Source organism: Alligator sinensis, unplaced genomic scaffold, assembly GCF_000455745.1.
Source record: "Alligator sinensis unplaced genomic scaffold, ASM45574v1 scaffold282_2, whole genome shotgun sequence".
Taxonomy (NCBI): domain Eukaryota; kingdom Metazoa; phylum Chordata; order Crocodylia; family Alligatoridae; genus Alligator; species Alligator sinensis.
Window position 1 is genome coordinate 3,396,706 of NW_005841879.1, and position 27,174 is coordinate 3,423,879.

Consider the following 27,174-nt stretch of genomic DNA (forward strand, 5'->3'; position numbering starts at 1 on the left):
TAGCAGCCGTGCCTTTTCTCTGCTCAGTAACACACCTCTCAGCAGTACAGAACGGCCTTCCCCAAGAGAGGACAAAATCTTGAGGGACCCCTCTACACTGGGTCCTGTGGGGAAGAGCATGAAAGGGTGAGAAAGGACAGTAAGACTTTTGTGACTTATGTTATTTGAACTGAAGATGGGTGCTCAACAGGCCCCGAGCACGAGGCAATTGCCCCTCCTGTGCCCCCCTTGCAGCAGAATACGTGTGTGCTGAGTTCAGCTCAGTACAGGCTGTCAAAGCCGTGTGCTGGGCACATGCGCTCACAGAGACTGGGCATCTGTTCTGCCGTGCTTCACTCCTCTTGTCATCACAACTAAACACAAATTCAGGCTGAAAAGAAATCTGTTTGTCTCTTGCAAACAGAGAGAAACCTAACAGCCCGCAAATGCTGCTGATATTTCTCCTTCAACAGTAAGGATGTCGTTTATTTTCCTGGCTACTGAAAAACAGTAGGTGTTCTTGCTGTTTTGTCACATCAGCCTACAACAGTAGAAAGCCATCATTTCCTCAGACAGCTAAATAAGGTGATAATTAGAGGTGAGAAGTGCTGCCAGCCCCTGGCAAATGATACCCTCCCCTCTCAACAGAGTCATCACTGCGGGGACAACAAGGGAACCCAAGAGATGCTAATATCTGCATGGGCTTCTGTGGGCAGCTCCCTTGCAACTGTCGCTCAGCTTCAATATAATGATTTAATTCACCCCTACTGTATAAACTCCCCATGGCTGAGTGTGACAAGAGACCCCCAGAATCAAATCCTCTGAATTCAATGCAGAAATGTGACTTTAGGGGTCCTGTTGCATCCTACTGTAAGTATAATCAACCATACGGAAATTGCTGTCCAGATTTCTGCAAACACAATGAGGAAGGTGCAACTGCAAGGGTGGTGGTGACCAAAGCACTCACAGATGTCCTAGCTACTACCTCTAGGGTAAAAATAGCACAAATTCTCTTGACTGCAGTGGGAGCAAGGCTCCATTAACGTACTGCACTTCAGAAATACTTCTTTGAACTAACAAAACCTCACAATCTCCCACGGGGGTAAATGTTTTTCTTTACAGGTTTCAGGGAGAACAGAGGCAGGCTGGAGGGTATGCAAGGCAACAAAGTACATGCACCAGTCAGTGCTAGAACCCAATTATGCAAGGCACCCAAGTACATGCACCAGTCAGTGCTAGAACCCAAATTAGAGCCCAGAGTCCTGAAATTCAGGAGTCTGATCAGTTGATGGCACTGCCTTTGAATGCTCCTATTGCACATAGAGCTCAAGCATTTCTCTTTCCAGAGTTAAAAGCAAACACGAGATCTTCCAAAACCCGCAGAGAAGCTGAAATGGAAGCTTGTAATGATGTTCCTTGCCTAGTGCAACTTATGAAAGACGAAACCCTTTTGTTTCCACAGCTACCTGCATTCACATGCCATTAGTTTTACGAGGTGTTCCAGATTGGTTGCTTCTGATCGCATCTGGAAAATAAAATGTCAAGAGCTATTTAATATGGTAATCATAGGACAGCAGTAAAGGTTGGCGTTATGAGACAAGAGTGAAAGCCCTCAGACAGCGTGCCAACAGCCTTCCAGAGAGCACATGGGCATTGGTCTCAGCCTCCCCTTCACAAAGAGGGCCAAACACAGGAAAAACAAAACAGAGGTTCCTCTAATTGAACCCTGCTAGTCTGAAAGAGACCTGTCAGTACTAATCCCATACAGGTGCAAACAGCAAACACAGCCTAGACAGACCCTGTTCTGTCCAGCGAAGATCGCTGAAAGACACCGTGCTTGATGAAAGACTCCAGCTCTCCGGCAGTTATATTTACACTCCATGCACTATTCTAACTAGCTTTTAATGTCTCCATTTTGGCCTGCGCTCTGATAATGGGCAATTAAACTGGCTTTAAATGGGATTTTTATAAGAAAAAGTCTTTTAAATCCAATCTTCCTGGGAGCTCTTTTCCCCTCCTTCTTCTTCTAGAGGCACATTAAGTTAACACAACGTTTTAGAAAACACACTGCACTGACAGATGGAGCTGCAAAGTTGTAGGAAGCCTGATCTTTTCCCATTTCTGTACAGCCCCTGCAGGGGAATCTGTACCTGCAGGACATTCACTCTGTAGCAGAAGCTTGCCAGTTTGGAAAGGCACAGCATAAACAATAGGCCTGTCTCCCTTTAGCATCTTTTACATCTGTCACTGAGCTAATTCCCCTTTAGCTGTATAAAACCACCTTGACTATCAGTGAGTCTCTAAGCATTTGCTAAGGCTATTTTATTTCCTGCTGCCAAATAGACTTTGGTGCAAAGGCTAAATCCTATTCTTGTTATTCACACAAGCAGCCTCTTGACTCTTCCCTGCACGAGGAAAATGGAGTAGTGTATTTGTCTCTTAATTATCCTCTCCATGAGGGCTGCACTGGCTTGTTTTCTCAACCTTCTTCATTCTATCTTACCAGCACGCACTGCTCTGAACAGGCAGCCTAGGTCTGTGGACTCTTCTAGCCAACACGTTCTGCTGAGAAGCTTAGTCAGAGTTTTATTCATTTGGATTCCCAAAGCAGTAAGTTGCCACCTCTCCGAGAGTTCCAGGCACCCAGCCATTACCTAAATACTTATGCTGTTTGACAAACCTCAGACAAATTCACCCCTTCCCCCATAAAATATAGGCACAAAGATACACTATTCTACCCTAGACCTCCCCTACCTACAATTTAATTCTCCTCAAATGCCCAAAGACACAAGGGACATTGCAATATGCCCAGAACGCCAATAGGTTAAGAGTATTTTGGACCAAGTTAGGAGCGATTTCCAAAGCTGGGAGGCTCTAACAAAGGACACTGTGCTGGTTAGGAGACTCCAGCTCCATGGATTGCAGCTGTGGAAGAACATGATGGGAAGAGGCATCTCAAGAGCCAAATATCAGGCCCTTTATGGCTTTATAGCCAACATTCAGAATGGAGGCTAACCTACAACCAGCCTAGAGGACACAGCAGTGCACTGACAGCGAGTGCCCCAAGTCAGCTGCTCTCCTAACCAAGCAGGAGTGGCAGCTTTCTGCTCTGGATCAGGAATTGGTAGCATGCATTGCTGTGTCATCTTGCAGGGATAAATTGGAAACAGATTGTTAGACAGACAGAGAGAGAGAGGGGTGAGGAGACATGCTCTCCTTCAGCCAGTGTAGTAAGAGCCTGTTTGTACTCCTGAAGATTCATTGAGGTTTTGAGGCCCAAAGGGACATCATGATTAATCTCTTCTGCCTTCCTGCATGATTCAGGCCAAAGAGCCTTATCCAGTAATTCTGCCCACAAGCTCCTAACTTTCGTTTGAGCTGGAACATTTCTTTTTAAAAGACATCCAGTCTGGATATCAGATGTCAATGCTGCCAAGTTCAGTCAACCAGACTTCTGCTGTTATATAGCAATGCTGGTTTCCAAAAACAAGTGGCGGCTTACATGAAGGAGAAAAAACTGTCTGGTCCTTGGCACTGCTTTGATATTTGTATCCACCCCTAGGTATTTTCCAATAAACACAAACAAATGTACAGGTAAATTAGGACCTGCAGGGTTTTGTAAGTACAAGGCATAGCAAATAAACAGGGACTCACAGTTAACTCTGATACGAGGCCATAGGATCAAAGTATTTACAGATGAAAAAGACCATTCAGCCTGTCTCTTGGCAAGTATAGAGCACAATTTCTTGACAGAAGCTGTATCAGGTATTCAAATACATTGGATCATAACCAAGAAGCCACAATGAAATAGTCTGCAAATGAAGTGGAACAAGAGAGTCGGGAGTGATGCCTGTGCACTCCACTGGATTTCCCAGAGCAGGCAGTGTTGCTAGCTCCCTGCACGGACAACGGGGAGGGACATTGAGTGCACAAGAAGGTGGCACTTAGTGGTGCTGTGCCACTGCCCCAAGGAAGCTGCTCGAATGGTGCTGGTGAGGAGAGAAGAGATGTTGCCAGCAGTGGTATCCAATAGAGCACTGTGAACCTGAGCCCTAATACTAGCTTGGGCAGCCCTAAGAGCATCCATTAACCACGACCCAATATCTGCCCAAACACGGGAGGCTCAAGGAGCCCCATCCCTAACTCCAGCCAGGAAACCTCCAGAAACCCATTTCTTAAGCCTAGCTATGAGAGTCCTCTAGCCCATCCCTAGACCTAGTGGGGAGACCCCTACCTGCCATCACACTCACCCTAGAGCTGGGGACCCCACGGCACCCCACTCTGACTCTAGTTTGGGGAGCCCTAGAATCCACCCTACCTACAAACCCCAGCACTAATCCTAGCCTGGGGAACTCCACCAGCCCAAACCGCAAAGACACCTAGCCCAATCTACCCCCCGCCCTAGCTCAGGCTTCTTCCTTGGGCCTCTCTATGGGGTGCCGGATGCTAGATTTTCCTGCTCCTGTTTCACAGAATCCTCCATGGTTTCGGTCCAGTCTCACTCACAGCCCCTAGCCCTGACTGCCCACTGCTTTGCACCTGATGTGATTTACACCAGAGCAGAGCACACATATTATGCAGTCAGATCAGCATAGTATCACCTTCTCTCCATGCCCTTGTCTCATTCTTCTTTATTACCACAGTCTCTTCACACAGTCTCATCAGTCTTAGTGAGAGGGCCTTTTCTGTACTTCTAATCCCTTGCCTCTCCATCAAATTCCAGCTCTCAAATGAAAATGATTTCTTGTTTATTCTTGCTGCAATGGCTTTCTTTTTCTGTGGCCAAATTCTCTAAAAAGGTGTGATTTATCTGAGCATTTAGGGATTCAGATTGTAAAGAAAGACCAGTTTCCCTCTTTAATGAAGCTACTGGGACAGTACTGACAAGATAAGAAGTTTATGCCACTCCCTCCCCTCCCCATCCAAGAGGTGACATTTCTAAATGCAGGAAGGGGACAGAGGGCAAAAAGGAAAAAGCTTGTGTAGGGTCATGTTAAAATGACTTCAGTTGGAGGGACAGGGGTGGATGTTAGGATCAGATGCTAAGATGGGAAATCTTCCTGGCAGACATTGATTGCAATCACAACCAACTCCTATTCAAATTCACACAGGCCAATGAGCAGCACAGCTCCGAAGACCCAATGCAAGTGACCGGGCAGGTACTACGCAGAATTCTTAGGGCCTGATGCAAAGTCTCCTCAAGAAAACAGAAAGATGTTGGATCAGCCCTTTAATCTCAGAGTAGCAGTGCTGTCTGAGAAGGCTAGAAATCATACAGTAAAGACAGATAGACAAGCAGGAGATTAAGTAACTACTTCTGTTTGAAACGTCCCTTGATGAGAAGCTTGTTCTGTTCTCCAGTCTATCCTTGAAATAATCAAATCTTCCCAAACACAGAGCTTCCCATATGGTCACAATTTACTGACTTGATTTTGGAGGTTATATAATATTGGTATTTATGAGCCAAGCATTTAAGTCACCAGCTGAGAGAACACTGGGTCTATTGTTGGCTCACACATTACTGCAGATCCAGAAACACAGGGCAGGCCACCCGTCTTCTCTTCATGCAACTGATCTGCGGCTTCTTTAACAAGCATGATATTAAGGCTGCAGGCAGATGGGCATAGAAAGCAGTATGTAAGAAAGGAGTAAAAAAAGCCTACACTTCCTTAATGCTCAGTTTCCGAAAAATGTCCTGCTATTATTCTGATCGTGAGAGAGAAAAATCGCCATTGGCAAATGGCCAAGCTGGCAAAGACCTGTATTGAAGGTAGATTTCTGTACCCCTTGGTGAATAGACAAGCTCTGAAAAGAACTTGATTCTTTGGGTTATTGAGGCCGTGGACAGATGTAGGGCCCAATGTTTGAGTCTTGAGTCTGAACATATCTCCATTATGAACAGACTCAAGTTTGTGGGGGTGTTGGTTTAAGTTCATTGTTGTCAAAGGACTAATTATGTTCATTAGTTTCTGGCTCTGATCCACTCTCTACATTAAGCGTGTCCCAACTTGGGTTTAGGCCACTGTAGGAAGGATCCAGTGTGGTTCAAAACCAAAAGCTTGCCCAGAGTTCAGATCAAAGGTTTTGGATCAAGCTAATCACGAATGCTGGGAACACCAGAAGGCTGGTTTTGTGCCAGGTCTTCAGATGACAGTGTTTACAATGGGAGCGTTTGGGAGCTGAGTGTTTCTGTATTCCAAACGCATTTGCTTTAAGCTGCCGCTAAGATCTTTTGTCCATAATGTTCTCAGCCCTAAGACATGGAATTCCCACCCTGAAGAAGTCCATTAGAAAAATCCCTCTCACTAGGAGTCAATGCATGGCTTAGTTCAGTTAAAATATGGTGTCCCCTTCTACCTGGAACCTTTATCCCATATTTGAATTGAACCTTTTGGAGGTTCAAGAGACACATGGCTTGACATGGGCAAGCAGGAGCTCAGGTGTTACAGCTTCATCTCAGAGGGGAGGGTGAAAGGACTCTCTTGCACATATACTATCCCCACTCTGGGACAAGCCAGTCACAGGTGGGGAATGTGCTCAACTTCGCCCTTCCAGCTAAAAGATCTCAGCAGGATGAAGCAGCCTCCGTTCTAGACCCCTTCTTGAACACAGACCCCAGGGAAGCTGTTTCCAGATCACTGCTATGACCTTAAGAGGTTTGGAAAAGCATCAGTTTTGCCCAATAACTGCAACTTTGTGTTTGCCTAAGCCTATTTTTAACACAATCAAACTCTGCAACAGAAAACCTGCTTAGCTCCCCAGGATGATCCTCTAAGAGACCGAGCACTAAATCAGAGGTTAGTACAGGCCTTTTAAAAAACCTCTGTCAACTCATTTTATAACCCACTTTCCTTATAAATGCTGCTTTTCCAATCAATTCTGCTTTCAAAGTTTGCATGTATTTCCTTCCTTCACTCACACTTCTCTCAAACACCACAGCAAATAACACAGATTCCTCCAGAAAAATCCACTGCTTGGATAAGGCTTTAAAGGGTGGTGTGTTGTTTTTTTTGTCACACCAGCTGCTCTGTAGGAAGATGTTCACATCCTCCTCCTTTTCCTATGAGCATGCTAACTATTTGGGACAAATGACTTTGGTGCTGGATTTTTCTGGAGGAATCATAGGTCAGAGACAGAAAAGATCATGTCATTCCCTTCAGCTCCATTCTTCTTGCTAGTCACCGCTGAACTGCACCAAAGCGTCTCCTCTCCTACTTTGGAATTCATATATTTCAATTAAGTTAGGAGGATCAGTGTCAGTCAGTAAACTGCATTGCTTATGGGACAATGACAGAGGAAACTAGAACTCAGCTGTGCCTAATGGAGAAATACAAGCAGCTATGCTCTTAGTGAGCTCTGGCAGTCTTGGCCTAGTGGCCTTCCAGCTGTCATGATCTTAGCTCCCAGTTCACAGCAATGCCATAGCTTGGCCCTGGCTGCAGGTTTAGAACAACAGTAAATATCCATGCAACTCCTGGGCCCTGCCCCTGCACACACACGCCTGTGCTCCACTTGTCTACCAGGACTAGTCCCCAATGGTCACAAAGCGAAACACCTGCAAAATGGGCCAGGCTTGGGGCCTGATACCTATATGTCTTCCTCCTCCACATGCCAAGATGCAATGAAACTTGAAAGACCAAAAACTTACATTTACTTTTTGGTCTTGGCTTACAATGGGGCTGGGGAGTAAAGAGCTTGGCATCTAACACAAGTCCAGGTTTCATTATCTGAAGCATCGACATTTTAAAAACGTATTTATGCCATTTCCTCCTCTACATATATATGTGTGTGCACATATACATTATATACATATGTAATTAAAATGCCCATTTCAGTTGACATCTTGCATATCAAATTCTAACCATAAGTGATTTGAAACAGCTGAAAAATCATGGTTTAGGCTGGAAATTGCTATGCCAAGTTCCAGTTTAATAAGCATAATGATTAGTTGCCAGACTATTTCACTGGGGAGAACATTCTCTTCTGCTGCTGTTTAGACTGTGTATCAGATGGACTTGAATTGATATATAAGCTGAATGTACTCAGACAGCAGCTCTTGTCTCCCAGTTATTAGATTTCAAGATACTCGCCTGGCCCTGTGACAGCTCATTTCCCATAATGAGATGCAAGCAGCTTTCTCTAAGTCAGAAATGACATGCTACAAGGTTTCTCTGAGATGCGAAGGAGATCAGTACCAAAAGGTGCAATTTACTTGTGTAGAGATGAGTGCGTAGGATAGGGCCCCTGTGATGGAGCTGGGTGTAGCGTGGGAAATTCCTGCAACTAAGAATGCCGCATGTAGTAACACGATCGGGCCCAGGCTTTCCAAGCACCAAAGAGAGTGGCTGTGTTTCCCCAGTTGCACAACATCAAGCTGCATTACTATTCCTGACCAAGACACCTTGGCAAACATGCCTTGTCACTAATTATCACTACTGATGACAAACATTTCTCACTTTTATAGGCAAAGCTTACAAATATGTCCTTTCACCCAACCCATCTGCTAATGAAACCCCTCCCCATTAGTGTAAAGTAACTTGAGATCTGTAGCACTGACACTGACTAAGTGCAAGCCCTTTTCACATTGGGCCAGTGTATCTAGATGCCAGTGCTGCCCCTGCCTGGCTGCAGATGACCAGAGGGTGCTGTGGTGGGGGGCAAAAGGGGGTCCACACCTCTACCAGGGCTGGGCTGCTGAGCTCCTCAGGGCCCTCCTGTAGCCCCCGCAGGGCACTGCTGGGCAGCCCAGTCCGGTCCATGCATGGGGCCATGGGCAGAGTGGAATGGCGCCGTGCATAGCCCACGCCTGTGAGCCCCCGCAAAGATGGCATACATCTAGATATGGTGGGCAGGGGTCGGGTTTGCCGGGAAGCTGAGATAGCCTGCAAAATCCAGGACTGTCCCAGTCATCCCTAGCTTTAAAGCATGTTGTGTTTATTGCACCCTTTGTGACAGGAACATCTTAGTCCCAAAGGAACAAAATGACATGAAGTGTCCTGTGGGGGAGCTCTTAAAAGGCATGACAGGGCTATTAGGTGCTGTGCTCCCACTGTGTGAGTTACTGTATAAGTATGGGTTAGGTGCCTGCCATTCAACCGGTCAGTAAATACTATGACACTGTTCTGGTATTGCACCATGCTTTAGGCCACCCCTTAGGACCGACTTCCACACCCCACCCCTGCACATCCAGGAAGTAAGCCACGATTTGTAACCAGGGGTCAGTATGGTCTGTACGATGGGAACTGAAACAGACTTACGCCCTCTGGGGCTTGAATACAGAGGACCACGTAACACACAGTGATGAGGGGGTAGCTGACTTCCTATGGACCCAGGAAGACACTCCTGTGCTCTGAAGTCCAGCACTTGGTATCTGGGATTATATCTAAAGGCTACAAACAGAAACAGAAGGCAGGAGTCCTATATGTCTCGCCAGCAGGACAGTCAGTTAAAGAGATATGGAGTAACTGAAGCACTTTTGCAAGGTGGTACCCAAGGTCTTGTTTAGCAAGTACCTCTCATCAATGAATGAACGTGCTTCATCTGCTCCATGATCAATTTTTAGTGTGTCCACTCTAATCCCCACCCCATTAGCTGGAGACTAAACCATGATAATTTAGCTCTGTTTTACTGAGGGGTAGGTCACCCTGCTTAGCTCACACTGAGGGGCCAAAGCAGGCACAGAGATAGTTATCATGTAAACTAATACGTAGCAAGTTATTTCCACCAAATCTTTTAGTTCTTTTGTCTATTCATAACTATAAGAAAAAAAGGAGAGAAGAAACCAGGTGAACAAGACTGCAGGGTTGTCTATAAAGAACACTTTCAGGTTAGGAACGACAAGATCAAAACAACATAAAGTGCACAGGGCTGTGAGAATTGTGAAGATATGGATCCTGGCGTTTACAACAAAGGTCTTTTGTACTTAAAACAGTCACTGAGAAGCAAATGGGGTTTTATCATAGCATCACAGAAAATGAAGGTTGGAAGGGACCTCAGGAGGTCATCTAGTTCAACCCCCTGCTCAGAGCAGGCCCAGCCCCAGCCCCAGCTACATCATCCCAGCTGAAACACTTCATTGGAGGCATAGGCTATCTGGGCAACCCAGGGTTTATTTGGAAGTGCTCAGGTAATCATGGTTTGGGGTCTATTGCTCATCTTTTAAACACCATAGCAACATGGATAATAAGAAATCATATGCAGCTACAAAACAGCTCTATCAGTGCAACGTTTACATAATCCTTCTATAGAGGCCATCAGACTATTTCAATAGAAGCACAAATCCCAGAAAGCCACGCAGTAGGATACTGAAGATATGATTTATAACCTTTTTATGACTGTACTACAAAGTATTGCTAAGTACCATTAAACAAGAGCAAGATTTCAATTATTTCCTGTCCCTCCCCTCCCCAGACAGGATATGGTATAAGTTCTTAAAAGCTCATCTCAGCAAACATCATAAAGCTATCTTGGTGATATTTGATCTACAAAAAAAAAAAAGTCAAAAGATTAAATCTAATGTTTTCTTCTTTTTTATTAGCAGCCTTTCACCAATGCACAGCCTCTCTCCCCCTCAGGTCTCAAGCCAAGTTTGCGTAAGCATAATAATCAAGCGTCACACACTGTGAACACTGTCTCACCAAAGAATAAAATGTTACTCCTCTCCTCTGCTTTAATAGATGGGAAAGGGAGGGTTGAGTTATATGCAGCCCTTCCTCGTAAACACTCTCCATGCTATCAGTGTGGTGCAAAACATTGATAAGTAATATAATAACGATCTTGCAGAAAACAGAGCAACCTACCATAAGATAAAAAGGAAAGTGACAGGCACAGGAAAAATACTGAGAGAAATTCAACATCCAAAAGAAGAATTCCTAAGATCCCTCAAATTGCCTTTTCAAATTCCTCACCTTCATATTACTTGGGACTGATGCATGTCTCTCAAAACTGATGAAATTTCCCACCCCCGCCCTTCTGAAACTAGTGAGCGTGGACACAAGCTGGATTCATGGGTGAAATAGTTGCTTCCCTGAAGTGAAGGACAAAACTCCCACTGACTTCAATGGAGCCAGGCTATTACCCCAAAAAGATGTAAAAAAACCCCAAAAAGACAGGGGTAGGATAACGCTCTGGGGAAAAGGAAACCGAAGCAAATTAAGCTCCACCTCTAAAAGATACAAAATTGGATGGGAAGGCCATGGCTTTTGGATGCTAGATTTGGTCTGCTGACAAGCTGAATATTCAAGAGAAGTGAGTCAGCCTGGCATTGAGGGCAAAGAAGAGACCAATAGATGACCTGAGTACAGCATATAAGTACTTTTAGAAGGAGCAGCTACTGAGTGGGGTAAAGGGATCTTCAATGTCTCAGAAAAAGGTACAACAAGACAGTTTCAAATTAGAAATATGGTAGAGCTTTTTAACAGCAAGGGACATCAGCTCCTGAACCAAACTACCAAGGGAAGTGGTGGATTCTCCAGCTCTTGGACACCCCATCTCAATTTTACAGGCCTTTCTGGAAGGTGCTTTAGTCAAGTCCAAACAAATATAGAATACCTGTGCAGAATTCAATGGCTGGTGTTAGGAAATGAGACTAGATAATTTGGTGCCACTGAGATCATTCAGATGGGATACCAGTCCTGTATGCACTTCGTATCTATGAGCAAATATACAGTATTCAGAGTCAGAACAAAGCTCCACTTTTATCGGCTAAGTGGCACATGCTGCCCCAGACTAACAGGCAACAAGGAATGGGTATTAAGCCATGTGCTGTTGAGCTTCTTTTAAGAGAAATGTAAACCCCTATATACAAAGCCTTGTAAAGAAGGTCAGATGGAAGTTGCTGGGCAGACGTGCAGTCAATGGCTAGAGCAGGGGGAACAAGGGAACTGAAGGCCTGCCAAGCCTCAGAGGAGGTGCTCAGCATGCTTTGCATGTTTATGGCCCATGAAATTCTTCGCACAGCTGAGCCATGTCTCACTCCTGCCCCCTCAAAACACAACACCATGCAGAGACCTCAGCTTGGAAAAATCCTTTCAGAAGCCAAAACAATGCAAACTTTTCATGTACACATTGCTGATAGCGGGGGTGTGCAGCTATCGCAAGGATCTCTGGAAGGGATAACAGATGAACTCAGAAAGGCTGTTTTTATGGCTTCCTTTTAGTGGCATAAGTTTGCCAACAGAAGGTTTTGCCTGTGGAACAATTGGGAAACACACATGACCCAGGGAAAATGTAGAGGGAAAAGGTTAAAAAGTTCCAAGATGACACATATTTTAATGTTATAAAACTGCTCACTGTACTGGGCATTTTACAAATCAAAACACAATGGCATTTCAGAGAGAACTATCACCTTTCGATCGAGCTTTGCAACTCGATAATAGAGTTCTATGGTCAGGGTATAACTTTCCATTAAATATATGGGCTGCTTTAAAGCCCTATGAAGGACATAATTCTCTATTAAGTTCTGCAGGTTTTCAGAACTGTTCCAGTATAATCCTACTTAATTTCAGTAGAATTCATCTTTACTAAAGTTTTAGAGGAGCTTCATTAAATACTCCTGCCCATGCCAAAAACCTATAGAATTTAATAGTCATTACAACACCAAATCAGGAAAGGAACTAGGTATATGCTTAATTTAAGCAGATCCGTAAGTTTCATTGACTGCAAATTATGTACACACTTCAGTTCTTTGCAAAAATCAAGGTCTAGGCTCACATGCTCTACAGAAATTTTAATAGCTCCAGAATTCTTGTTTCCATGGAATCATTTCCACAGGTCCCATGAACTACCCAGTAAAATGCCACTGGGGAACTTAGACAAGCAGCACAATCCAGGCATCACACTTTGGCTCTGTGCTTGCTTGCAGAATGGGTGCAGTGTGGTGCTGCCAAGGCAGTATTTTGTTCCTGCTTTCAAGCCTGTGGGAAGTCAGCTCCATTGATTTTGGAGGACTGGGATCCAAAAGCCTCACTGTGCACTGGGTACTCCTCTCTGGCTGGGACTTTTCAGATACATGCACAGAGCCACAACTCTGGACTTGAACCTAGGTTTTACAGCTAATGGTATTTTTAGAGCACCCGAAGTGTACTAGAAGAAACAAACTGTGTAACATTGGGGAAGTCACTGTAGCTTCCTTTGCTATCCTGTCTGGTCTCTGGTCCCTAGGCAGTGAGCCTAGACCTGGGTAACTAAGGGTCTGGTTTAAATTAGCTGATACAATTTGCTTGAAGTAAAGATGTTACATCAGCTTAAAGTTACTACGAAGCCACAGCTAAATATTGATTTTGGACCCAGCTCTAGTTCGTTTTGTACACTGCATTGAGAACTGATTCTAGGAGCTCGTCCAACATTCCCAATGTGTTGAAATATCCGCCTTCAAGGGAGAGCTCTCATCCCTGGCTCTCCCCCCACACAGCTCCTTGGCACAATCTGCCTCGAAAGGCTGGTTCACCAGGATGAAACCCCATGTGGCCTTTCTGCTATATCTCCTTCTGCAGGATGACCACCAAGCATGCCATAAGGTAGGGATCATCTCCATTTTCGATGGAAAGCTCCAATGCTTTTATCTGAGATCGCTTCAGGTTAGACATAAGGAAAAACTTCTTTACAAGTTGAGTGCTGAGGGTTTGGAACAGGCTCCCCACAGAGCTGGTACAGTCATCTACCTTGGCAATCTTCAAAAAGTGTCTTGACGCCCATTTTTGCTGGATCCCAGCAGTTTTTCCTGCCCAAATGCAGGGGGGCTGGACCCAATGATCTGTAAGGTCCTTTCTAGCCCATAACAACTATGAAACTATGAAAGCTCCATTGCTTTGTCCGAGTCCCACAGTACACCTATGGCAGTGTTGAGAATTCAAGTCCACCTGACTCTCATCCGGCACTTAACCCCTGAACCACCCAATGTACACCAATGGCTTAGGTTTGGACCACACTGGACATTTTTGCTGGCATTGCAAGGGGTAGATGGAATTATCCTGGCAAAAAAGACGTCCCTGAGCAAACACAGCTTATTTAGGGAAGCAGGTATGTAATGGAAAAATGCATTATTTCCCAGGATAGGGATAAGCTTTCCTTAGACTAAGGCAGAGTGGAGCCAGGAGTTGCACAAGTGACTCATGAGAACGAACCATAAGTACAACACACAGTACCCCAACCACTATCAGGTACCGCGGTAGTGGCATGGCATTGCTCAGGCACTTTTTCTGTAGTCCTATCAGACAGGAGAAACTGCAGGGTGTAGTCTACCAGCTCCATCCTTTGGCCCTACTGATATTTCAGAGGGGGCTTAGCAGTGACATGATGCTACCTTGTTTGCCTGAGGTAACGCATTTGCCCCACGTTTCAAGAAAGAGAAAAGAATAAATGCTCAATTAGGAAGCAGAGACTCCATCTCCCCAGGGATCCCCAGCCCTGCTGCTTGGCATTGTTGGACTGTAAGGATGCTGTGTGTGAAAGAGCTGCCCTGCAGTGTCCATGGTGCCAGAGGCAAGTTATGTTTGACAAGGACCCTGGTAAATAATGTCTCGGCTGTAATTACTTTCTGGCTCATCTCACCTCTGAAGGTAGCAAAGTTAGTTAAACAGCTCTGGGCTTTATCTCTTCCTGCAGCTGTTGCAGTGTGTTGACAGACAACACTTTCATTGAGTATTTTTAGTGTCTCCCTTTATGATAGAGAAAAGCAAGTGAACAATAGAAATAAACAAGATACATATGCATTTCCCCAGTAGGGCTTTTTTTCTCCCTTAGTGTCTAAGATGGAAAAAAAACAAACACCTGTGATTGCTTTTTGCTGGTTTTTGTGGCTTCTTGAAAACACGGGTTTATAAATAAAAATGTATAGGAAGTGGAATTATGTTTTAAACATATCTGATGCAAATCTCATGCATATATAGATGAGAAATAAATCAAAATGAAATCATTTATCTGATAACTTCTCCCCCTTTCTGTTTTTGAACTGTGCCAGCAAATTTCAATTTCTTTGAATTTATCCATTATTCAGAATTGTTTATTGAATATTTTCTAGGGTTAGCTCCTAGTCTACAGATTGTATCCAAATAGATTATTCCAAGCTGCTCTAATTAGTTTTCATTGGACATGCAGGTCACATGGGTATGCTTAGGTTTCCTTGTTGGATGAGTACTTCTTAGAGAAACGCTTCTGGTGTGATTATGAATGCTAAATTTCCCAAATATCCTCCAATATTTGCTCAGAAATTGCTGGGTCCACAAACACTAGAGGGCCATTAAGCCTGTTAGAGTGTTTCCAGAAAATGAATGGAGACAGGAAGCAGAGAGTTTAAAGGAATGAGCTTAAAGTATTTGAGCAAATGTTAATGGTATTTGGTTTTCTGCAAAAACTGACCCACAGGCACTATTCAATTATACCCAGGCACTGTTCAATTATAGACTGTATTTGCTTTCAGATGTATACATGACCACCTATCATAATTTCTTTATATACAGCACACATAATGATTCCTTGGCTCGACTGAGCTCACTACTACTACAGACCTCTATGTGAACATTAGTTACGGACAGACGTTACATTTGTCACGCTTCTGTCTTACCGGCCACCTGATGGTGGAGAAGCAGAACCACATGATACAGATTGTTGAGCAACCCTTGGAAGTGGCACATCTGTCTACATCTATAGTGCTACCTTTCTGGTCTGGGTCAAACCCCATGATCATCTGCCCTGCTACATCTGTCCACTCCCCAAAGGAGCCAGACCATTAGCTAGAAGCAGTTACAGGCCAATATCATTTTCAGCTTGAGCCACTGGAAAGAGAGGAAGATATAATGAACAAGCATCAGTCTTTCCTGTTTACCAACATCAACTGAGCACCAGTGAGATTTGATCCCAAGTTACTACCATACTCAGTTGGCATGTCTACACAATGCTGTATTGCGACATTAGTACTGCGCCATGCTTTAGTACTTGCTTGAGGGAAGTACTAAACACGGCACAGTAGCCAGCTGTACTGTGGCGTATGGGTGGTGCATGGTTAGATTCACTGACTACATCGCCATGGCAGTGTACTGTAGCTGGGCAGCAAGCTGCTATGGCAACGTAGCTGGCAATCATGTGTAGACCTGTGTGATCTCTACATCACCATAGCACGCCATACAGTGATGTAGTGCATCGCTACATCGCTGTAGGGCAGCGTGTAGACACGCCCAGTTACCACCAGACACCAGGCACAGCTGCCACCTTCAAACAAGAGTTTTGTTAAATAGCAAAACTTTAAAAGCCCTGAATTCAGGCAGCAAGAGCATCTTTGGACCAACCAGTAGAACAAATACTAGAGGAGAAGTACTGCCATTAGTCCTTACAGGTCAGAGCTTGCACATACTGGCAAAGGCTGCCCAGCTGGTCCAAGAGGGTGCAAAAGGGGGATGGAGGGAGATGCTGATGCATGCCAGACTAGGGTGACTTTTTTGATGCATAGGCTAATTCATCAAAGTAGCATTTATAAGGGATCTAAAATCAGGGTGAATCTAGCCAGTAGTTCAAACCAAAGAAAGTGGGAGAAGATTTTCCAAGAATGAAAAACCTATTTAATTTAGAGGCTTCTTAAATGAAATTTTTCTTTTTGGAAATGCCACCAGAACATGGAACCAAAAATTCCAGCTCAATTCAGACCCAACCCAAGTACAAAATGAAAATGTTTGCTTCCCTTTATCTTTGCAATGAATTAATACATAATTTTGCTAGACTGACCGTGTCAATAATTCAAAAAGCCCTGCTACATTCCAGTCCCTTTATCCTATTACTATGAATAGCCAAACCTCCGAGGCCAGGAACTGGAAATGGTTGGTAAGTAATAGTCTTCTATGGACATCAGGGGAATGATATGGCTTTGTTTCACAGTGATCTCTCTGGTAGACAAATGGACTCGGTGTCCAGGACAATGACAAAAGCATCCAGGGGAGTGCTGGGGGGAACTGGGTGGACAAGTCTTGAGGGATGTATAGGAACATCAGAGAAACACAAGGGCTAACTTCTTGCTTTGGGGAAGTTTGCTGACCTGTTGCCTGCCTCCCTAGTGGTAGTTAATAATGGCCTCCGTGTGAGAGGTACTACACCTGCCATAGCAGGCAGCGACAGCAAAAGGTAGCCGGCACCTCTCTATGTGTACGCAGGAAACAGAGGCCTGCCATGGCATTATTGGTTGTTTCTATTATCACAGCCCCTGTATTCCCAACACAAACCAAGGTCGCTTTGTGCTGGGTGTTGCACATGCTGAGCAAAGGACAGCTCCTACTCCCAAGAACTCAGTGTCAATAGATATGCCCAGGGCAAAATTACTTTCCCCAAGTTGCAAGGGTTGGGCTGTGAATAGGACCTAGTCTGTTTGATTTGCAAGCCTCATGTATTTCAGGGAGCCTTTTCATTTGACTTCCAGGCTCCATCAGTCAGAGTTTGCTAAGAGATTTTGTGCGGTGCTTTGAATGTTCCAGACAGAGCAGCTGGTCTGGCACATGGGAACCCAGAAACCCGCCTTTTGCCTCATGCTCTGAATTTCCACCTCTACTAGATGTGAAAGTTAGAGGCAGTATATAGATACTGCCTCTAACACCTACCTGCTCATCAGGGTTTCCCAATAGCTGGAGTGTTACAAGTGCTAACCTGGCACCTGCATTCACTCCAAGAGTAAAAGAAACATGGGAATATTTGGGAGGCTACGAAAGTCACCTATAAATATTGTTTTAACATTTATAGTGTTTGCTCTTGAATTTTGATAGGAAAACAAACAGCTACATTTGGAAAACCCCAGTGTGGATGTGTGTAATGAGCTACATTTCCCTCCCCCAGATTCTTCACCACAACCTCTGAAACCAGATCAGCGTGTCATATTAACTGCACCATAGAAATGGGAAAATCGATCCTCATAACAAGAGCAAAAAGCAAAGATAGTTGATTCTCGCCCTACATGAGGTATATGCTTATCAGAATGATGGACCTCTGTGCTACATGTAATTCCATACTCAAGAATGTATGGATGTTGTCCAATCTAGACTTCAAGGTACTTTAACATAAAGCAAGGATACTTGCCCGCAAAGACTTCAATGCACATATTGTCTGTGTATTAACCACTTTCTATTTTAGGCATTTAAAATGTTCCTAATCAGCATGCTATGTAGGTGCCATGCTGGGTATTTCTTGCTAAGATAATAAAAATAGGCTCTCTACTTACTGGGTTTTTATAAACTTATGAAACCGATCCAAGGCTTTCCCCCTATCTTTCATAGTTTTCCAACAGCCCTGAAGGAGAATGTCACTACCTGCTTTAGACAGAAGCTCACTGCATTCACAGCTCCATATGACTTGTGCATTGAATCTTCAACAGAGAAGTTTTCCTTTAAAAAAGGAATACTACCACTGACTCAACCCCCAGACACTGAGCAATGGATCCTTCTGGACAGAGTTGGACTATTTGTATTATAGGACATCTCAGGGGCCACTCTGGATCTGAACTGTTCTACAGTTTAAATACTCAAGAACCCCTTTCTATTCTCTTGATAAAGGGTTGGAAATAAAACACGCTCTCATTCTTCTAACGTGCATCCTGAACTGCTTAGCAAAGATAGGCTCCCTACAGAGCTTACAAACTCAGAGGACAAAGGGAGTGAAGGAGGAAAAGGGAAACTGAGGCAGAAAGTGGAGAATTGTTGTGCCTAAGTCTACACAGCAGGCAGAGGCCAGGCTAGAACCCAGGTCTCCCGAGTCCTGTTCACTAAGCTGGGCTTTCCTCTAAAGGAACAAGCTAGAGGCCTACCACTTAAAGATAAACTACACAGGCTGGGTTTGTGCTAAATCTCATCCAGACTTTTCCAGAACAATTTTATTAGTCCTCCATCACTTTTTACCAAGGTCACCAACAGGTGTGGCATGAAACCGAACAGGTAAAGCTTGGAGTTGAGACTGCAGAAAGGGCAAGGAGCCTTGAAAAGTTAGATTTATAGCATCCAGTGAAGAGTTGAAGGGCAAGGGGGTACAGAAGCACCAATTACAAATAATTTAGCATTCTAGCAATTGCACAGCTATTGATTAGTGAAAGCAAAAATGCAAATGAGGGAGATGAAGGAATGGGAGATAGGAAATCAATGGTGGCTTTATCAGGCTTACACAGTGAAGTCTAAAGACATTTTTAGTTCTGCAGAAATTATGTTGGTTGAAGATGACTCAGCGCTGTCCCTTTCTGAAATCTGTAAATGACTTCCTTCACCGGTAGGTAACTATGCCCATGCCTAAAGGGTCCTTAGATACCCAACAGCAATCTGCATTCTTGCTGGCCCTATTTACAGAGGACTGGTGGACAAGCCTGTGGTTGAGAGGTGAAGAGCCCCGAGTTCCAGTCCTGATCTTCACACCGGCTTGCTGTGTTGGCCTGTGGCAAGACACTTAACATTTTTCCTCATTTTTTTCCTCCACAAAATGGGTTTAATGAGACTTAGCACTAGCCTTAGAGATGCATTGCGGGACTCCATTTGTAAATGTCTGCATGGGAGTTTAGGTTGTAGCCGTGTTGGTCTAAGGATATAGGCAGACAAGGTTCCTTGGGTGAATTTGATATCTTTTATTAGACCAACCCAAATGGTTGGAGAATAGTTATTGAGCAAGCTTTCGGGTTCAAAAACCCTTCGTCAGGCTAAGGAAGCTGCAGCAGTTGGTGTGTGCTCTTCGGCACCTCATCTGCTCTAAGTAATTGTTATGTATGCTATTAATCCTGGGATATCTACATGGCTGCAGCAAGTGGGGATGCCTGATCACTTCCTACAGCTACAGTGAACATTTTTATTGCTGCTGCATTTTAGCATGTCCATAAAACTTCTCAAAGAGCTGATAAGATAGCACAGCTCTGATAAGATAACGGACAGCTCTATTTCAGCATCTGATCTCATCAAGGTGATTTCACTGTCCTGCTGACCCCTTAACTGAGGTTAGGAATGGGGGTTATGACAACTCAGACCTGAGAGAGATCACCCTGTCTCATTTACTGAGACATAGCCCTGTAGGACACGGAGTCGGCTTTGTAACCCGTGAAAACAATGTGCAAGCTATTGTACAGTGCCAGGAGGCACTTCTGGGTGGACAAGAGAAACATTTGTGAATAACTGTCAGTGGAACCCAGACCACATTAAGTTCCCTCCAACAAATTTCCAAAGACCCTTTACAGGCACTGTTAATGACCATGGGTGGAAGATGAAGCATTATTTAGATGTTATGGAGCCGGAATGGCACACAGAAATAAAGGGAACACCCTTGCTCTCATGGGGGCGAGTGGCAACACTTCCATTGGCTTCACATGGAGTAAAGCAGTAGAAAAAGAGGGGATGGAGGCTTCCCTCTCAGAGCAGGTCCAGAAAATGAGACCCATACCAGGAGATAAAGGGAGAAGACTTCCTCAGGGCCCAGATAGCTTCAATGGACTCCCACCCTGTATGTGGGCAATGAAGCAGTAAGCTTCACCCAACCTGGTACTGGGTGGTTTATGCATGTTGGGGGGCAGCTGCAGCATCCTGCATTGGATCATCTCCCAAAGCAGGAAGCAGAACGCACTTCCAGAACGGCAGTGAGATGGGGCAGGCTAGGTCAACTGATTTTACCATCAGCCAGTCACATGGGTCAGTCTCTCATTTTCTCCATGCTCCTCTGGAAATCCTACTGCATTAACATTGTTTGGTCATTTTGGGTCAACATAGGACAAGACATGGTATTTACATGCAGTGGTAAAATCCCTAGGTAGACTAAGAGTTACTCAGATAGACAGAAATATGCCTTTGAGCAAAAACCTCACCAGGACAGCTATTGGCTGACACAGAGGTAAAAAAAAGAAGAAAGATGAGAGTTGAGAGCTGGGAATCAGATTGTCAAAATCACAGTTTCTCTCCTTCTGCTAACAGCAGTAGCTGTTTGTGGAGTGTGAGACTATTTCAAGTGTTCCACATGAAATCCTGTTTGCAGCTAGATGCTGTAGCTAGCAGCCAGGAAACAAGATGGGAATAATAGACAACATTTTCAAAACTGCCTAAGTGACTTAGAAGCCCAAGTCTCACTTTCAAAAGTGATTCAGGCACTTCAGAGCACACAAATCTGACTGAACACCGATGGAGATTAAGAGCCACGTGCCTCAGCCTCTTCTGAAAAGTTCTTGTGAAAATCTATCCCAAGTCATAGGCTCCTTTACACTGGAAATGTAACCACAATATCTGTTTTGGGGCTCCAAAATTATGCTGCAAACAGTCCTCAGGAGCTGATTCAGATTATCATTGTTTAGGCAATATCTGAACCACCATTATAGTATAAATTCCCTGCTGCCAACAGTGAGGGACAATCTGAAGTCAGCCTCAAAAAATGGACTCTTCTTGTCTTTAATTATAAGAGGGAGAATTCTCCCCCAATAATAGGTCAGGACCAGAGCAACCACAATCTGTAGCATTAAGTCTGGAGTCTGTTCCATGTGAATTAATTGCAAATAAAGCCCTTCATCAGAACCTCACATGCCTGGTGCGAGGCCTGACTTAACTAAGCCACTGGAGAGAACGGCTATCTTTTTCAGGGCTGCAGAGTGGACTTTACAGAAGTGCTTGGTGTCAGCCTGACTGTACTGAAGTCGAAGGGAGTTCTTTTAGTGACATCAAAGGTAAGCTAATACTGGGCTAATGCTTCTGAAAAGCCCAGCCAAGGATGCAGGCAAAAAAAACCTGCTTTCCTAAAATGAGGGAGAAAGGGAACATCCCTCGCTCTTTAACATTTCAAACCAAATCCAGACTAGGGCTGCAAGGTGCTCCCCCTGCCGAATCACTTACCAGGTTGACAAAGTCCTGATAACAGATCTTCCCATCAGAATTGTTGTCTGCCAAAGCCAAGAGAACCTCCAGCTTGTGCGGGTCCAGCTCGGAGCCGTGCCGTTGAAGGAGGCCTCGAAATCTCTCGGTGCTGATGTATCCAGTGTTCTCAGGGTCGAACTGAAAGGGAGGGGAAAGAGCAAAAGTTACTTGCTGGGTAATTACACACCACATGCAATTTGTGGCTCCTTGTGGTCCAGGATCTGTTGCAGCCCAATGGGGAGGGCTGTTCTCACCCTGCACAGCAGTGCTTCTGTGAAGTGTCCCTGGCTAATGGGCCACACAGCTTCATTTCAGATCATTACTCTTGACAGTAGATCTGCAGATTGTTTCAGAGCTGGAGAGAATCTATGCACCATCACCCAACTAGTGCCAGACAGCCCTGGACCCCCGGTATGAAACCACTGTCTGAGACCTTGTCTCTGATCTGTCTGGGGAAGAGTGATACCCCAGCTAGGCCCCTAGAAAGGGCTCTGTACTTGCCTAGAGAGCAGGCTCCAGGTCTTTGGTAGCCAACAGTTTTGCATGATCACCACAAGTCTGTAGCCAGAAGAAACACTCCTCATTTCTAACTAGGTCAGTTCTCCCTTTACAGCTCTGCTTTCTCCCAATCCAAGAGTTCAGCTCCTTGAAAATGTAATCCGTTACCCTGGACTACATGCTGGCCTTTGGCGGTGATGTCCATGCCAACCTGTCAGTAATCAAGGTTATTTGCTGCCAGGTTGCTACTGTCTGGCTTTGCAAAGTCCATTCCAAATCCAGATTGTGGGACACAATTGAGCCTCTTGAATTAACATGGCATTTGGGAATAACCACCCAGTCTCATGCTGACCAGGTTCAGTGAGCTGAGGTACAGAAGTCCTTGTTCTCATCAGCCCCTTTAAGTCAACCTCTCCCCCTCACTCCCTACAGCCCTGCCTTGTCCTAAAAATTCAGGACTGTTCACAATGGAGTCTGCCTTTCAAAGCAAATACAAGGCAACCAAGACCAAAGAATGCATTGCTTTGCTTTGGCCCTTGAATTATTTTAACTGGGTGTTAGTTTCTGTGGTTTTTCTTTCCTCTTATTTGTAAAGTTAAGACTAGCTGCAGACAGTTGCTACTGCTGGGCATGCAGCCAGAGAGCTGGAGGTTTACAGACTCCTTATCCTATCAAACACTGGGCAAGGAAACAACATAACTTACATCACACATAGAACATTTTCACCATAAAAGATCTCAGAGTGCTTGAAAAATGCTACCAAACCTCACTGGTCACTGAAATGCAGGTGCTTCATCAGAAGTGGAACAGAAGAGTCATTTAAAATTGTGCACAACAACATGAGACCGATCCAATCGGAGAACCAAAAATCAGTCGAGGTCTGAAAAAGTTGCCTTAAACTGTGAGAATGAAGTTCAGTTTATCCAAGAAATCTTTTATCTAAGAAAGGTTTAAGACACATTTTGGTAACTATTAGCATCTGAATGCAGAGCTCTCTTAGTCTAACAGACAACGGCCCAAGCCAAACAAATTCTGTCTAGAAAAAAGAGCACGTAGCACTGAGGGGATTTAACCAATGTGGTGGATTCTCCATCACTCGGTTTTAAATCACGAGTAGATGTCTTCCTAAAAGTTACCATCTAATGCAGCCAAGAACTAAGGTCTTGAGGCAGGGATTAATAGGTTGGGTTCTCAGGCTGGAGCTATAGAGGTCAGATAAGGGGATCAAAATGCTTCCTTACTGGCCTTGAAAAAAATCTATGAAAAAAATTCTGTACCGAAGTGAAACTAAACCAAGTAAGCATCATCTCAGCTCATTCACAGGTGCACTTCTGCATTCATACTGTCCCTCTTAAAGCCAATCACTTTTCCTCTCCTGGGGATAGGTCAAGAAACGCTGCACAGCTGAAGAATTTCAGTGTCATTAAACCAAAAATAAAGAGAACATCAATATATTATTATTATAACAAATCTCCCCAGTTATTACCATGATGGGTAATAACTGGGGCTTTCCAGGAGCAGGGATAGAACCAGGTCTGACTGCTTCCACCAGCACTGGAGCTTTCCCTCCCTTCCTTCCCTGGAGCTAAGAGCATCTCCCCTTCCACTCTGAGCAGCACAATGTGGCTGATGCAGCTGAATGGATCTAGCTAGTGAATGGCAGCAATCTGCTCACATGGACACAAGAGCTAGTTTGTTTTACTACTCATAGTCCTGGACAGAAACATATCCTGATAGGATCATAACTGCAAAGCCATTGAATTTTGCCACTCCAACTGGCCAGTCCCAGAGACCTCAACCTTCCCCACTCAAACCGTTCATAGAAGAGCCATTGTCTAATTTTGGAGCTCATAACCAACTTTGGGAGAGAGCAAGAGAACCAGGAGGCACATTGTGGTCAGGGGGTGATTTTCAGAGGAGCAGGGGAGCTAAGACATCAGAGCTCCTCAGCTCAGGCTTCTCTTCTGTTCTCAATCAGAGGGACTGCTGCTCTTGAAGCCAGAACAGTCTTTGAGAGTAATGGAAATCCCAGACATACTGAACCAGATTGAAAGGCTCACACCAAAGTTGCTTCCCTGTTGATTATTGTGGGACCCTTATCTATTCCCTCTGCTCCACTAGCACCGGTCTGGTTTCCATGGGCCACTCCTGCCGGAGCCAGCCTCTGCCATATTGAACAACCTTTACACAGCTTTCCATCTTACTAGCTCTGAATCTCATTTCAAACCTCAGATGAAATCAGACCCTTTTCTTCTTTCCCTCTGAATCTTAATTTTTTTCTCACTTTGCACTTTTTTTATTTTGTATTTGGACAGTTAAGTGCATAGGGAATGCAATCAATATGAGAGACATTATCCAAAGCAAGTTTCACATCTGTATTTATTCACACCTTTTGCAAAGCAAGAATAATTTCATCTCTGCTTAAAGCCTCCTTCATGCACAATGCAGAAAATGGAAAAGCAAAAGCATCTTCTTTATGGTTCCTTCTAAAACAGATAAGTGCTTTTATTGCTGAAGGGACTTTTACATCTAGACATCTTATAAAGAGGTTCTTGAGAAAGTGAGCCAGGGAGATAAACAATACATTAAAGCCAAAATAACAAGGCAGCCACGTGCCACTTTGATTTGTTTTCTGAAACACACAGTAGAAAGGGAGTCCCACATTAAATCTGGAATGAATTCCCCACTTTTACCAGAAATGTTGGTAAAGGAGAAAGCCTTGGTTCCCAGTGGCAGCTGTAGCAGGCAAACTGAGCTATGCTCAGGCTCACAGCAGCAAGCTGCTAACTTTAACTCAGCAGTTCCCAAACTTTTCCCTTTCTGACCCCACTTCTAGGCTTGCAGACCTTCTTCCAGTTGCTGCCTTGCTCCTGCAGCTGAATTTCTCTTGGACTTGCAATTCCACTCATAAATGTTATGTCCCCCTACAGAGTCGTGACCCCCGGTTCTGAAATTGCTGCTTTCATTGAAAATCTGCAGACCGCACTTGACATTTGCTGAAGACTGGAGTTCACTGAATTGCTTGGTGTCACCCAAGTTCGCTGACCCATGGTGGTATCATCAAGCACCAGGGACAGAGAAATGCAGTGTTCCTTGTAAACACACTGCACCGCTTGGCAATAGATCAGCATTCATGGCACGCCAAGCGTCAGTACCTGGTCCACACCATGGAAACTAATGATCCTCTTAGAGAAATGAATTCTGCAAACTTTTCAAGGAATCCCAGTGTCATTGCCACCAGTCACTGCACCGGTGAAGGAAGATGATGCCACAGACTTTTCCCAGCTGTAACTGCAATGATTCTTTAACCCAGTTTGGGCGCGCTACAAGGGCTTTGTAGCTTTGAGTCCATAGCTATATTTTCTATTTCTTTCTTTGGTGCTGCTGGACTGAAAACCCTCCTGATTAGTGGTTGGCAGCCAACAGCCTGCAGAGCCATTAGATCCAGCCTGTGAAGCCAGGACTTCTGCTGCATTTCAGCATCAGGGAGTTTTGCCTCAATGGCAGCCAGGCACCAGGGAGATAGGCAGCTGGACAGGAAGGGCCAGCCCAGCTTGGACCAAGCTGGGTAATTTTGGCCTGCTGCTCCCAAAATGTTGCTGACCTCTGTACTAGACTGACACTCTCTGCAGATCCACAGCAAAGGGTTAGCTTGTGACCCCACAAAGCTTCCACCCTACATCAGCCCTTCTAAAATGTCATGTTCCTGACCTGGCACGAACATTACCTGCAATGTAGGTTTTTTTGCCAGGTACTGTGATATCTTTGAAGCTGACTCCCTTCCCCTTTGTCTCTTGGAAACTGGGCTGAGACCAAAAAGCATCATCTTGGCCAAACATATAAACTTATGCTAGGTAACCCTCATTCCCCGCTCTGGAGGCAGCCATTTAAATTGGTTGCCCTCCAAAAGTAAACATCAGGGTTATTCCCGACAGAAGCACAAAGAGCTTGTATCCTCATCAAGAAGCAGCATCTGAAACGTGACAAGCAGCAGATTACAACAGAGCCCAAACTGGCATTGAACTGAACACGGTGCTTTTTAGTCTTGACAGCTAACAAATACAAGCAACTGGACTCCCGCGCAGTAACTCAGAATCAGTTGAGTCTCCGCCAGCTCAGTTGCTGGGAGATTTGCCTTTGATTTTCCAAACTTGATGTTGTGCTCCCCACTTGGCCCCTCTTTGTAGATAATGATATCAAGCTTGTTGGCTGGATTCAGAGACGGAAGGAGAGCAGGACAGACAGAGGAATATCAGCCCAAGAGGCATCTTGCCATGGCAACATTTCGTACATGAAAGTGAGCTTGGTAAAAGCAACAAGGTTTTGCCAATCCTCTCTCTTTTTCCCCCCAACTGTGAACAAAAGCCAGTCTGACGCCTGAACCACTTGCCTGAGCTGGATTGGACGCAGCTTGGCCAGCAGCCCAGGGGGCACAAGGAGCAGCCTGCCACCCACATAATCTGGCACAGTGCTCTCCACTGAGTAGAGCAGCTGCAGAACTGACCTCAGCACAAGGCACGCTGTTTGGCAGAGGCAACACGCGTATGCACAGACCCGGCTCTCACTCAACTAGCCCCAACTCTAATTAGCCGGCTTGTGCATCTTCAGCATTGGGCTGCTACCCTTCTCACTGTACTGCTCTCAAATAGGGCTAGCCCATTGCTTCTTTTGCAATAACAGTCTCTCTGGATTGAGCTTCAAATTCTCCACAGTTACTCCCAGCTTCAGTTACCTGCTGGAAACTCCCTTTTTATTGCTGTTGTTTCCTGTGGATGGAGTTGTCTAAAATAAGGTGCGTGTGCTGGAAGAGGCGGCCACCTTGAAACAGAGCTGGCACATTGTTGTGTTGCTGGAAGAGCTTTTCCAA

At 44.8% G+C, this 27,174-nt stretch overlaps 1 protein-coding gene across 1 annotated transcript in view; it reads right to left on the bottom strand.

Moving 5' to 3' along the window:
* RHBDL3 (rhomboid like 3) overlaps positions 1–27,174 on the bottom strand; it is a 104,427-nt gene that overhangs the window by 32,847 nt on the left and 44,406 nt on the right. Inside the window, exon 3 of the mRNA XM_025196243.1 lies at positions 21,789–21,947. Coding sequence (XP_025052028.1) covers positions 21,789–21,947 — 159 coding nt within the window. The remainder of the gene's footprint in view (positions 1–21,788; positions 21,948–27,174) is intronic.